The following is a 12,877-nucleotide window of genomic DNA, read 5'->3' as shown; positions in this document are numbered from 1 at the left end:
ACTGGGTCCCTTCATGTCCAAGCCAAGTCACTGTTTCAGTCCAGAGAATTCCCTTCCTCTGAGAAGCAAACCCATCAGGCTTCCGAGTCTTGGTTTTAGTAGACCGGAAAAATTAGTCAAACCCGTGATAACCTGTCCACCCCCAGACTTGATTCCAAGGAAACACAGAGGAACCCTTACCAGTAATGCATTCGTTCTTGGATGTTTTAAATTTCTCTCTTCCGTGTGAAGCAAACAATGTTGGTTTTTCATTTAGCTTTGTGATATATTTTGAGTTTCATTTAAGTTTAAAAAGGGAGCCTATTTAAAGACAAGATTGAGTAAATATTAGTGTGGATGCCTAGCAGGCGGAGATGGTTAAACGGTGGCAGGGGTGTGCTATGGCTGAGTTTTGGGAACCAAAACCAATGCTTTCCAGACTCTGTCCACTTAGCCCTCAGCCTGGGTAACCAGGGAGCCACGTGGTCAGCTCCTCCGTCCACTCGCCGCTCCATGCTCAGCACACGATCCAGGCTGATTCAGGAAGGCGGGAGTAGAAAGGGCAGGGAGAGCACTCCTTACTGCTGAGCCAAAGGCCACGGCCCGCAGGGATGCCGCCTCCCCGTTCCATCCACTTGACCCACTGTCTCCTTCCCAGCTGGAACCACTGCCTCTCCAGACTTCCAAGCTGTTAGGTTCCTCCTGCTTCCAATCCGACTCACCTCCCCTCTCTCTGAGGCCTAGCAGCCGGGGCGGGTGTACTGGCAACACCGGGGACGTCCCCACCGTTAGGTCTCACGCAGTGGTTCTCAAAAATCCCAGTTCCCTGGATGGAGTTGGGTGAACCTCTACGTAAGCAGAGCCTGGCCTGGGTGCTGAGGGGTTTAGACGGAGAAAGGAAAGAAGGAGGCGTTGGGGGGGGTGGAGGAAGGAAGTAATCTGCATTTGCTCCTAGGTGACTCAGAATTTACAGGGAAGGACAGCATAGTTGCTGTTTTTTTAAGATTTATTTATTTATTTGAAAGTCAGAATTACACAGAGAGAGAAAGAGAAGGAGAGGCAGAGAGAGGTCTTCCATCTGCTGGTTCACTCCCCAGTTGGCTGCAATGGCCCCGAGCTGCGCCGATCCAAAGCCAGGAGCTTCCTCCAGGTCTCCCACGTGAGCGAGGGGGCCCAAAGACTTGGCCATCTTCTACTGCTTTCCCAGGCCATAGCAGAGAGCTGGATTGGAAGTGGAGCAGACGGTCTCAAACTGGCGCCCATATGGGATGCCGGCACTGCAGGCGACAGCTTAACCCGCTATGCCACAGCACCGGCCCCAGGATAGTTGTTTAACACCAATGTAAAGGGGCCGGTGCTGTGGCATAGTGGGTTAAACCGCCGTCTGCGATACCGCCATCCCATATGGGCACCAGTTTGAGACTGGCTGCTCTACTTCTGATCCAGCTCCCTGCTAATGCACCTGGGAAAGCAGTGGATCATGGCCCAAGTCCCTGGGCCTCTGCAGCCACATGGGAGACCTAGATGGGGCTCCAGGCTCCTGGCACAGCCATGGCTGTTGTGGCCATTTGGGGAGTGAGGCAGCAGATGAAAGATTCTCTCTCTCTCTCCTCCTTTTCCTCCTCCCCCTCCTCCTCTTCCTCTTCTCTCTATAACTCTGCCTTTCAAATAAATAAATAAAAAATCTTTAAAGCCAATGTAAAAAGACATGAGCTGTTGACTCAGTACAGAGCCCGGCTAAGGAGTGGGGGTGGCTGTGTCTGAGGGGGAAAGAACAGGGACCCCCACTCTGTGAGCTCAGAAACGGAAGACATGTGGGAAGGGAGCAGCTGAGCCACTCTTTATTCTCTGCTGGAGCGATCCGGCGACTGAGGCCGTGCACCGTGGCAGCAGAGCTGAGAGCGAGGCTCGTCTGCTCCACCAGCGAGGCTCCGCGTGCTGGTGGCTTCACGGGAGCTTGCCCTCAGCAAAGCTTCCCCCTCGTCCACCTGGACACGCACCTCCGCGGGAGCGCAGCCTGGGCACTGAGCCTGGCGAGGGAGGAAGCCGCAGGGAGAGGCTGGCTGGAAGCGCCCCTCCCCAGGCACACTGTGTGACCGAAATCCCTCTTCTTCCCAGGTCCCGGGACGGTCGACAGCCAAGGGCAGATTGAGTTTCTCAGGTGCTACGCCACGTTGAAGACCAAGTCCCAGACCAAGTTCTACCTGGAGTTCCACTCGAGCTGCCTGGAGAGTGTGTAGCTGGGGACCTGGGGTGGGGTGGGAACGGGCCGCGCCTCTTGCTCATAACGCCTTCCCGTGAATGGCACCACACCCCGCTTCTCCTGTCTCTGGAATGGGCTCCCAGATGCAGCTCGGTGGGGTCAGAGAAGTGACAGCAGGGGGAGGGGCGAAGTGGACACCCTGAGGGCAGGCACAGCCATTGATGTACCCACCCCGGCCCCTCGTGGGCAGCTGGCTCCTCTCCCTGCCCCCTCAGGGCAGAGCCACTTGAGGTCCCCGCCCCACCAAGCTCCAACTCAACCGGAGAGTCCTGGGCAAAGTTGCAGAGTTCATGGGCACTGGCGCCAGGGCCGGGCAGCTGCCTGCTGGGGGCCTGACACCTGCTGCTCCTTCGGCACCATGAGCCCCTTGCTCTGGACATCCCTGGAGATGGACAGCACCCCCTACCCCGCCCCACCCCACCCCAGCCATCATCCGCGGCGGGTAGGAAGCACGCTGGCCGGGTGACATTTCCAGCCGTGTGCGTGAAGCTGTTCCTCCGTGGTGCGGGCTCTCCTCGCTGGATGCTCTGGGTAGCGGCGTGGGCAGCAGCAGGGGAGTGACTCCTTGGAAGGAGGCGTTTGGTGAGGGCCTGGCTGGGATGCTTCCAGGCTTCAGGGAGACGTGTGCTGCCAGCCGCCGCTCCATCCCTTCTCCCCCTCAGCCAGCCCCGGGGCCTGGGATGCAGCAGTCTGCAGGCTCCAGGGTCAAAGCGGTTTCCAAAAAGGACGAGGAGTTTTGTGCGGTTGTTTTTAATAAACCCGAGACATTTGCATACATTTCTATGGAAACAGCATATTAGGAAGCTTAAATTAGAATTTCAAAAGGCTGCTATCTTGAGTGGCGTGGGACGAGCTGTCATGTTTCCTAATCTCCTTGCCTGTGATGTGATGATTTCTTTGTTGCCTGGTTTGGTGCAAAGAGGAGCTGAAAAGGAGGGGGCATCGCTCTGCTTTTCCTAAAAATAACTAGACCACGATGGCAAGTGACTGCCCCCTGTGCAGACACAGGGTCCCCCCCAAGCCTGACTCTGGACGATGCCAAGGGGCCTGGAGCTGGGAGAAGAGAGCATCGTCCTTGGCCCCGGGGGTGGGGGGCACTTGAGGAGTGTTTTCTGCATGGTCCTTGCTCTGTCTCCTGCAAAGCCAGCCTTCTTATCCCCCAACAGGTTTCGTCAAGAGCCAGGAAGGAGAAAATGAAGAAGGCAGTGAGGGGGAGCTGGTGGTGAAGTTTGGCGAGTCCCTTCCCAAGGTAACCCAAAGGCAAGGCCGTCTCCAGGGAGACGCGTGCCTTCTCCGGGCTGGGGGGAGGTGGCCAGCCGCACAGCTATGGCCAGGCCTGCCCAGAGCGGGCGGGAGTCCCTCAGACCACATGCGGGGGAGGCCAGCTCTCCAGGCTGTTGGCCACACACACTTTTCAGCAGTGGTAGAAGCGGCCCCTGTATTCCTGGGTGGTTTTCAGTTCCTGTAATGGATCTCAGAAGGATCTAGAAGTCCACTCCTCTAACCATGTGACTTTGCAAGAGGGACACTGCGGTGCAGAGCTGAGAGAGAAGGGCCTGTGCATCGGCTCCTGGCTGTGGTGGCAGCCTCAGGACCCAGCCCCCAAGTCCCCAGCTCCCTCTCGCACTCATCCACCTGCAGCCAGCGCCAGCTGGCAGGGTCAGTGAGGACAGAGCGAGGAGTCTGCGGTAGCCAGGAGCCCGTCGGCACTGTGAGCACAGGAAATGCTTGATGCGTCTGTGGCCCTGCGTGAGTAGGGAGGGGACTGAACACCGGCAGGCAAGCCGCTTTCGTGACGCCAGGTTGGCAGGGAGGCGGAATAGGAGTTTGCTGGGTCTCCGATGTTCACACTGGGTGCAAAGTGGAGTAGGACCTGGTTCTTCCTCACAGCACAAGCGAGAGGTACAAAGAAGGGGAGCCCGGGGCCAGGTCCAACCGTCACAGAGGGCAGGGGTCGCAGGGGCTCTCCCAGGAAGTCCCTTGGAGGTGACACCCAAGGGGCTTTTATTTTTAAATTCAGGAGGAGAGAGCAAGCGCGCACACTCATATCTGTTGGTTCACTCCCCTATTGCCCATAATCGCCAGGGTTGGGCCAGGGCCAAGCAGGCCAGCAGCTGGGAACTGAGTCTGAGTCTCCCACGGGAGTGGCCGTTACCATCACCTTCCAGGGTCGGCACTGGCAGGTAGCTGGAGTTAGGAACCAGAGCCAGGAGTCCAGCTCAGGCCACTCTGATGTGGGCCATTGGCATCTCCACCAGCGCCTGAACTGCAAGGCCAATGCCTGACCCCAGGGTCACTGTCAGAGGCTGGCCTTGAACAGGTGGAGGGCTCACGTTCTCCCGACCATGGCTTCACCCTCTGCTCCAGCTCCAGGCCCTCCAGGGCCCTGCACTCCCCACATCCTAACTCTCGCCAAGTCCTGCTGCTCCTCCTGCCCTGACCCCTCCCCTTGGTCTCTGTCCCTCCTGGTTTCCTGCTGAGTCATCCTGAAGCCTGGTGGATCTTTCTGGAATGCCCATCTGATCATGGTGTCCTTCTCTTTATCTGGCCAACTCTGTGGCGCCAAGCAGGGCACCTCTCCAGCCTCATTTGCTGTCCCTGCAGCCCCTCCATGGTCTTTGCTACAGTTCTGCTCCTGGACCTTCTACCACCTCCTCTGTCACCTGACGGTCCCCTCCCTTCTCCCTCGAGATCCCCACATCAGCACCCTAGGGGGTCTGCCTCCCCATCCCTGCCATCCTGGTTGTGTCCCTCAGAGTCGCTCACTGTGTGGGCCTCTGTCATGCCCCAAAGCAGCCTACTGATGATGGGATCCCCCTCCTGCCTATGCAGCCCCCAACCCCAGCCCTGGGTTTAACCCTAGGGCAGACATTGTTGTGTATCAGGGAAGCCAGCGACGGGAGCAGCCCCTGCATCCCAGAACAGCCCAGAGTTCCCACTGACTTCCAGCCATTTGATCCGGAACTTTCTGAATGGAGATATACTAAGTCCATGCTGTTGGCCAACATTGCCCCAAAGCCCTCATCATGTCCCTTCTGTAGAGGGAAGACAGGGACCACTCAGAGCAAAGTCTGACCTTCAGACTCAACCTTTCTGTGTTGGGGCCATCACGGGAGCATTGCGTGCACCTGTTAGGACACATGTTGAGGGCCTGGGTTCAAGTCCTAGCTCTGCCCCCAATTCCAGCTTTCTGCTAATGTGTACCCTGTGAGGCGGCAGATGAGGGCTCCAGTGTGTGGGTCCCTGCCCATCCAGGTGGGAGACCCGGATCGTGTTCTGGGCTCCTGTCTTCAGACTGCCCCAGCTTCAGCTGTTGCGGCCACTGGGGTGTGTGCCAGAAAATGGAAGATCTCTCCGTGCCTGTCCGTTTCTGTCTCTCTGCCTTCCAAATAAATATAAGTAAATAAAGGCTTTTAAAAAGGAGAAGAATCAGCTTTGAGTTGGGAAAACCCAGAGGCTGCCCGGTGACCAGCCTGCAGGAGCTAGCCTGCACATAAGCTCTGCCCTGCACCTGCACGCACCCAGCCCTTTGAGTTCCACCCAGTGGTGTGCAAAGCTCGGTGTGAACCCACCCTGAGCCAGACCCTGACTCTGAAAAATTGCTCCCAGCAGGGAGGTGGGGACAGTGGCGTGCAGGAGCCTGTGCCCATCATCCATTGGGCCAAACCTCCAACAACCTGCAGGACACTCCAGCCCACACGGGAGGCTCTGCTGCCACTCCAGGCCCGGCCCCACCTGCCACGATCCTGGGAGAGGAGGAGAGGGAGGCAACGGAGGGGCTGTTTGAGGTCAGGCCTCTCCCTGGGGCACTCAGCCCGACTTAGGAGGCTTGGAGCGCAGTGCGGTGGTGAGGACATGGGAGAAAGTTAGCACCTGCCTTGCTGTACACCTGTTCTCCTGGGCGTGGAGCCAGAGGCCGGAATGTGGTTAATAAGGACATCACCTGTCCTGTTTTCCATGAACTCCCCACGTGCAGACCAGTGCCCCTCATCCTCCTGTCTGCACACCTGTTCCCTCACCTGCTCCCCCTGCTAGCGCTCACCCGTGCCCTTCTCTCCGCAGCTGACACCCATTATCTCCGACCCCGAGTACCTGCTGGACCAGCATGTCCTCATCAGCATTAAGTCTTGCGACAGTGATGAGTCCTACGGTAAGAGCCTATGACAGGTGCTGCACCTGCCCGTGAGCCCACGGCCTCTGCGGTGAGGGAGGCCGTGGCGTCTCCTCCAGGGAAAGCCCACCTGCGGCTTTCCATCCTGTTTTCCTGCCACTCCCTGCCCAATCTCAGGGCGGCCAGAGGGACCATGACCAGTGAGTTGTCCTCTCTGCCCCTCCTGTTCCGCTTCCGGGCCTAACAGCAGCCGCAGTGCCTCTGTCAGCTGCAGTAGTCAGAGTCTGAGAAAATCAAAGTCGCTGGTCAAACTGAGGATTCCAACCCGGAAACAAGCAGTCAGCGGGCTGTGCTGAGTTAGGCGACAGGTTCTATTGTTTCCTTACGGGGTGAGTGCCTGCATTGAGTCAGGTTTAGAACAGTGCAGGTGTTTGGGTGGTCATGAGTCACACTGAAAACTGAAGGTCGCCTGGTACCAGCCAACAGACCTGCTGATTGGTTAGGAAGTCTCATTGACTAGGGAGGCACGCGTCCTTTCCACATGGGATGGAGAACAATGGGGCCGTGACCCTCTCCTCCCACAGTGACCCACAGGCAGAAAGCGCACTCCTTGCGGTACAGCAGAGATTTGTGGGAAGGTCTGGTGACGCTGGAAGCAGCTACAGGGTGGCCTCCCAGCAGGGACAGTGTTCGACTTGCTAAGGCGTCTGCGGTCACCTTTTCTGCCCATGCCTTCCACCTCTGAGCCTTCCCCACGTCCCAGTCCACGCCTGGTGCTCTGCAGACGTTGTTGGATTCAGTCCTGCCAAGACCTTACGAACCAAGGTTCTAGTCTCCCCGTCCAGAGATGGGCACATGGCGCTTCAGAGAGGTCAGGGGGCTCACCCAAGTCACATGGCAGTAGTTGGCTGAGCCTAGTCTGAGCCATCACACGGCAGTAGTTGGCTGAGCCTAGTCTGAACCATCACATGGCAGTAGTTGGCTGAGCCTAGTCTGAACCATCACATGGCAGTAGTTGGCTGAGCCTAGTCTGAGCCATCACACGGCAGTAGTTGGCTGAGCCTAGTCTGAACCCAGGTCTGCCTGCCCCGCTGTGCTGCTTGCTCACCACAGCTGCAGAGCTGCAGGCCCCGCCCTCCTGGGCGGGTCTCTAAAACACCTGCTCACACACGAAGGCGCTCTTTCTTCTGCCCTGCAGTGGCCACCCTCGGCGTGAAGACTGTCTTCTCCCAGCCCCCCGGATTTGGAATGAAATGTGGTAGAGTTCTGAGTGTGCTGGGGGTGATGAACACATCTGTCCGGCGATCTCTGGTCAGCATTGCCCGGCTTCCGGACTTCGGGGGGCTGTGGAGTCCTGCAGCTCCACCCACTGACTACCAGAGACACCACGGCTCTTATTAACATCTTCAGCCCATTCATGGCTCTGGCCCAGTGCCAGGTTCACCACTGAACTTGGGTACAGCAGAGGGCGAGAAAGCAGGTGGCGAGAGAGAGAGAGAGAGGCTAGAGACAAGCGACAGACCAAGAAGTTCTTAACAAGCCAGGCCAAGGATAATAGGGAGCCACCAAAGATTTGAGCAAGACAGCAACATGATCAGATTTGCAAACTGATGTTTGCAGCGATCAAACTTAGAAACGAGGGAGCCAGGGTGGAGGGAGTGATAGTAAAAAGGGAGAGGAGGGGCTAAAAGTGAGAGGTGCTACAGGGGGAGACTGTGTGGCCATGGGGATTGGAGGGTGGGGGGCTGTGGGTAAGGATGAAGCCACACTGGGGTTCGCACAGCTGGGTGAACAGTGTTCCCATTTCCGGCACTGGGCCAGTCCCAGTACCACTGGCAAAGGAGACAGAGAAGGCACAGCCGGTGGGGGGGGGGGGTCAGAAGGAAAGCACAAGGCGTGATGTGGGGACCACATCACAAGAGGCCGTGGGTACAGTAGCAGATGTGGCGAGGGGACAGCAAAGTAAAGACGGAGCAGTGTCCCTTAGACCCAGGGGCTCGGTGGGAGCAGCGGCTGTGGAGGGCAGCAGTGAGCACAGACTCCAGCAGTCAGGGAGCAGGTGCGGGTGGGGAGGCAGAGACCGTGAGCCTGGTCCAAGAGCGGGCCTGGTGTTGAGGCACCTGTTTGGGATGACGAGACCTGAATGTGCATGAATTCTGAGAGAGAGGCTGCCGACACATGGGTTAACCGCACGAGGAGCTGCCCTCGGCCAGCACTGCGGGAGGGGGGGAAGGCAGCTTGGAGGCTGCCCCAGGTTGTGCAGCTACGGAATGACTTGAGGAAAGCAATTGCTCGAACTTGGACTTGAACCCCAAGCAGCCCAGCTGCAGACCCCACAGCCTCGGTCTCCTCCCAAATGCAGCACTGTGACGTCACCCCACAGTGACGCCCGGCACAAAGGCTGTTCCTCATAAATTCTTGCTTCTGTCCTGGCATGCAGGGAGATGCAGGTCCCCCTGCTCAGGGGCCAGTGCATGGCCCGTTTTCCTCCCCTGCTTGTGGGCTGCACATTGTCCTTGTTCCTGATACGTGATCTGCATGGCCTCCAAAATATGCCTTGGCTTCGCTGTATCCTCATTTAAAAAAAAAAAAAAAAGAGGTTTATTTATTTATTTGAAAGGCAGAATTACAGAGAGAGGAGAAGGGAGACGAGAGATTGATTGCATCTGTTGGTTCACTCCTCAAATGGTCACAATGGCTGGACCTGGCTCAGACCAAACCCAGGAGCCAGGGACCCCACCCAGGTCTCCCACATGCGTGGCAGAGACTCAAGCACTTGGGTCATCTTCTGCTGCTTTCCCAGGCGCATCAGCTGGAAGCCGGATCGGAAGTGGAGCAGCCGGGAAGGACCTGAATTGGCACCCAGGTGGGATGCTGGCACCACAGGCGGCAGCTCAATCCATTCTGCCACAGTGCCGGCCCCTGCATCATTTTTAAAAGTGCTCCCTTGGAGCCAGCACTGTGGCATAGTGGGGAAAGCCACCGCCTGTCATGCCAGCATCCCACATGGGTGCTGGTTCGAATCCCGGCTGCTCCACAGGAGCCAGGAGCTTCTTCCAGGTCTCCCATGTGGGTGCAGGGCCCCAAGGACTTGGGCCATCTTCCACTGCGTTCCCAGGCCACAGCAGAGAGCTGGATTGGAAGAGGAGCAGCTGGGACTTGAACCGGTGCCCATGTGGAATGCTGACACTGCAGGTGGCAGCTTTACCCACTATGCCATAGCACCAGCCCCGTCAGCATCATTTTTATTCTTTTTTTTTTATTATTATTTGACAGGTAGAGTTATAGACAGTGAGAGAGAGAGAGAGAGAGAGAGAGACAGAGAGAAAGGTCTTCCTTCTGTTGGTTCACTCCCAAATGGCCGCTACAGCCAGCGCTACACTGATCTGAAGCCAGGAGCCAGGTGCTTCTTCCTGGTCTCCCATGCGGGTGCAGGGCCCAAGCACTTGGGCCATTCTCCACTGCCTTCCCGGGGCCACAGCAGAGAGCTGGACTGGAAGAGGAGCAACCAGGACTAGAACCCAGCGCCCATATGGGGTGCCGGTACCACAGGCAGAGGACTAACCTAGTGAGCCACGGTGCCGGCCCCCATTTTTATTCTTCTGGATCCTCTCTGAGGACAGGTTCCCACATTTGCAGGGTCAGAGGGCATCAACATGAGGGTACCTCAGAAACTGTGGGGCAGGTGTTAGCCTAGTGGTTGGTAAGCTGGTTGAGATGCCCATGTCCCATGTTGCAGTACCTAAGTGTGATGCCCGGCTTCAGCTCACAACTCCAAATCCTGCTAATGCCTAGCCTGCGACTCAAGGACTTGGATTTTCTGAGCTCCTGACCTTGGCCTGGCCCAGCCCCAGTTATTATGGGCTGGAGAATGAACCAGCAAATAGGAGCTCTTTTCTCTCTGTTTTTTAATTTGCAGGCTGATGGAATTAAAAGGCATTTGTGCATTTGTGCATTTGCCGCACACTTTTGAAGACCCCGCATATGCTTGGGATTCGTGGCCCTTGTCAAACTGATAGCTGGGGAGGCCGTCTCTGTAGATCTTGCCACATTCAAAGATTGGGGTCCCCACATCCTTGCTGGAACTTTGTGCTAACTTTGTGCCTTTTAAGAGTACTTCACTGGGCAGGTAAAGCTGCCGCCTGCAGTGCTGGCACCCCATATTGGTGCTGGTTCGAGTCCCAGCTGCTCCACTTCCGATCCAGCTCTCTGCTATGGCCTGGGAAATCAGTAGAAGACGGCCCAAGTACTTGGGCCCCTGCACCTGCGTGGGAGACCCAGAAGAAGGTCCTGGCTCCTGGCTTCAGATTGGCACAGCTCCAACCATTGCAGCCAATTGGGGGTGAACCAGCAGATGGAAGACCTCTCTCTCTCTCTGCCTCTCCTTCTCTCTCTGTATAACTCTGACTTTCAAATAAATAAATAAATCTTTTAAACAAAAGTGCTTCGCTGCTTCATTAACTCGCATTTTTCTGGCTAAGAAGGCAGAACCATTCCCATTTATTGAATCAGCCGGCTGCCATTCTTTCTGTGCGAAGCATCTGTCGGGATGTATCTGCCTGCCTGTCTGCGGGGGTTCCACTTCGAGGAGTCCCCGGGGTTCAGCGGTGTCACCTCATTGTCTGTGACTCGGGCTGCAGGTGCCACTCCCTGTCAGTTTCCTTTTATGTTAGTTTTTTTCTTTGTGCAGAAGTTTGAAATTTGTATAGCCTCCAACCTGCCAGTCCAGCTTGTCAATGTTTGCATTGCTTCAAACCTTGGGAAGTCATCATCCTTTAGAGCAAGCTGGTTAGCACTGATTCCTGGCTTTCTGAAGTTTCCTCTGAAATGTGATTTCCACCCCCTTTTTTGTCTTTTTTCACGTGGGCTAATCAGGTATGTTTCCAAGCTGGGAAACACGTGCCCCATATTGCTCAGCATTGCTCCTAGGGGTGGTTTTGTGTCGTTGTTCATTTTGGTTTGGTTTGGTTTAAGATTTATTTCATTTATTTGAAAGGCAGAGTGATGGAGACAGAGGGAGAGATGGAGAAAGAAACAGAAAATGTCCATCCACGGGGTTCACTCCCCAAATGGCTTCAATGCCAGGAACCCGGACTTCTGGGTCTCACATGTGGGTGGCAGGGGCCCAGGTGCTCGGGCCATCTTCCACTGCTTTCCCAGGCACGTTGGCAGGAGTCCAGAGTGGAGCAGCCAAGACTCAAACTGGTGCTCTGATGTGCGACACCATTGTCACAGGTGGTGGCTTAACCCTCTGCGCGGCAACACTGGCCCCCTGTGGGATTTAAAAAAAGATTTATTTATTTGAAAGGCAGAGTTACTGGGGGGGGGGGGGGGAGAAAGAGAGAGAGAGAGGCTGGTTCACTGCCCAGATGGCCTCAATGGCCGGAGCTGGGTCCATCCAAAGCCAGGCGCTGGGAGCCTTTTCCAGGTCGCCCACGCCGGTGCAGAGCCGCAAGCCTCTGGGCCGTCCTGACGTGGCTCCTGTCTCTCCTGTCCCCTCAGGCGAGGGCTGCATCGCTCTCCGGCTGGAGGCCACCGAGACGCCGCTGGCCACCCACACGCCACTCACGCACCACGGGGAGATGACTGGCCACTTCCACGGGGAGATCAAGCTGCAGACGGCTCAGGGCAAGAAGCGGGAGAAGCTGTATGGTAAGTGGGGCCGCGTGAGCCAGGCGCGTCCCGCCAAGCTGCCGCGTGTCCTCCGCAGCGCCTGGGAGCGCAGACCCGGCGTGGCGCAGGGATCTTCCCACGGAGCCCCAGGGTCCAGCAGCCGTGGCCGGCCCCTCCCGACACGTCAGGGGACACCCATTAGGGCCCAGAGCTTTTGAGGGTTCCCCAAGGCCTCCGCTCTGGCCTCTTAGCATCTCCGGGCTTTGTCGCCCCGAATAGCGCCACTGCCTGGGGACCAGCAGGGCCGCTGCCTAGGGACCAGCGCTGTCGTCGCCACCGAGGAAAGCCATGGCCACAGCTAAGGTGGAGAATTTCCCACTCCTCCATGGCCACGTTCATCCCTGCGCTGCAGCCAGAAGCCCCACCATCATCCTCGTCATCTTCCTATGTCTCTCTGGCCTGTCCCTACTCCGGTGCCAGCCACCCCCAGTATGGCCAGGTCCTCTGGTCCCCCCTCCCCAGTGGGTGCCATCATCGTCCCCAACTCCCCTTTCTGACAGTCGCTCCGCTCAGCTGCTGCAATGCTGGCCTTTGGGAGGGTGGCCAGGTGGCTCTCAGCACCACCCTTGGTGACACAGACTCCTACGGGCGATTCTGACACCCCCCACACACCCTCGAATGGCAGCCTTAGGAGTCATCCCCTCCCCACCCCGTCCCCAAGGAGATCCTGCTGATGCATCTCTAAGGTCAAAACCGCCATCACTCTGTTGTGAGAATGAGGAGATGTGGCCAGAGGGACCGCACAAGGATGTGTCTGAATTCAAATCTGTCATGTAAAAAATATTGGTTTATTTGAAGTACAGAGTGAGAGAGAGAGAGATATTTCTTCCATCTGCTGGTTCACTCCCCAA

General features: G+C 57.0%; 1 protein-coding gene across 1 annotated transcript in view; it reads left to right on the top strand.

Moving 5' to 3' along the window:
- Nucleotides 1–12,877, top strand: part of INPP5D (inositol polyphosphate-5-phosphatase D) — a 141,493-nt gene that overhangs the window by 116,737 nt on the left and 11,879 nt on the right. The window contains exons 20-23 of the mRNA XM_070070037.1: nucleotides 2,098–2,211; nucleotides 3,409–3,491; nucleotides 6,305–6,392; nucleotides 11,856–12,005. Of these exons, the coding sequence (XP_069926138.1) occupies nucleotides 2,098–2,211; nucleotides 3,409–3,491; nucleotides 6,305–6,392; nucleotides 11,856–12,005 (435 nt within the window). The remainder of the gene's footprint in view (nucleotides 1–2,097; nucleotides 2,212–3,408; nucleotides 3,492–6,304; nucleotides 6,393–11,855; nucleotides 12,006–12,877) is intronic.

Source organism: Oryctolagus cuniculus, chromosome 3, assembly GCF_964237555.1.
Source record: "Oryctolagus cuniculus chromosome 3, mOryCun1.1, whole genome shotgun sequence".
NCBI classification, from domain to species: domain Eukaryota; kingdom Metazoa; phylum Chordata; class Mammalia; order Lagomorpha; family Leporidae; genus Oryctolagus; species Oryctolagus cuniculus.
This window is presented reverse-complemented; position numbering and strand designations above follow the sequence as displayed.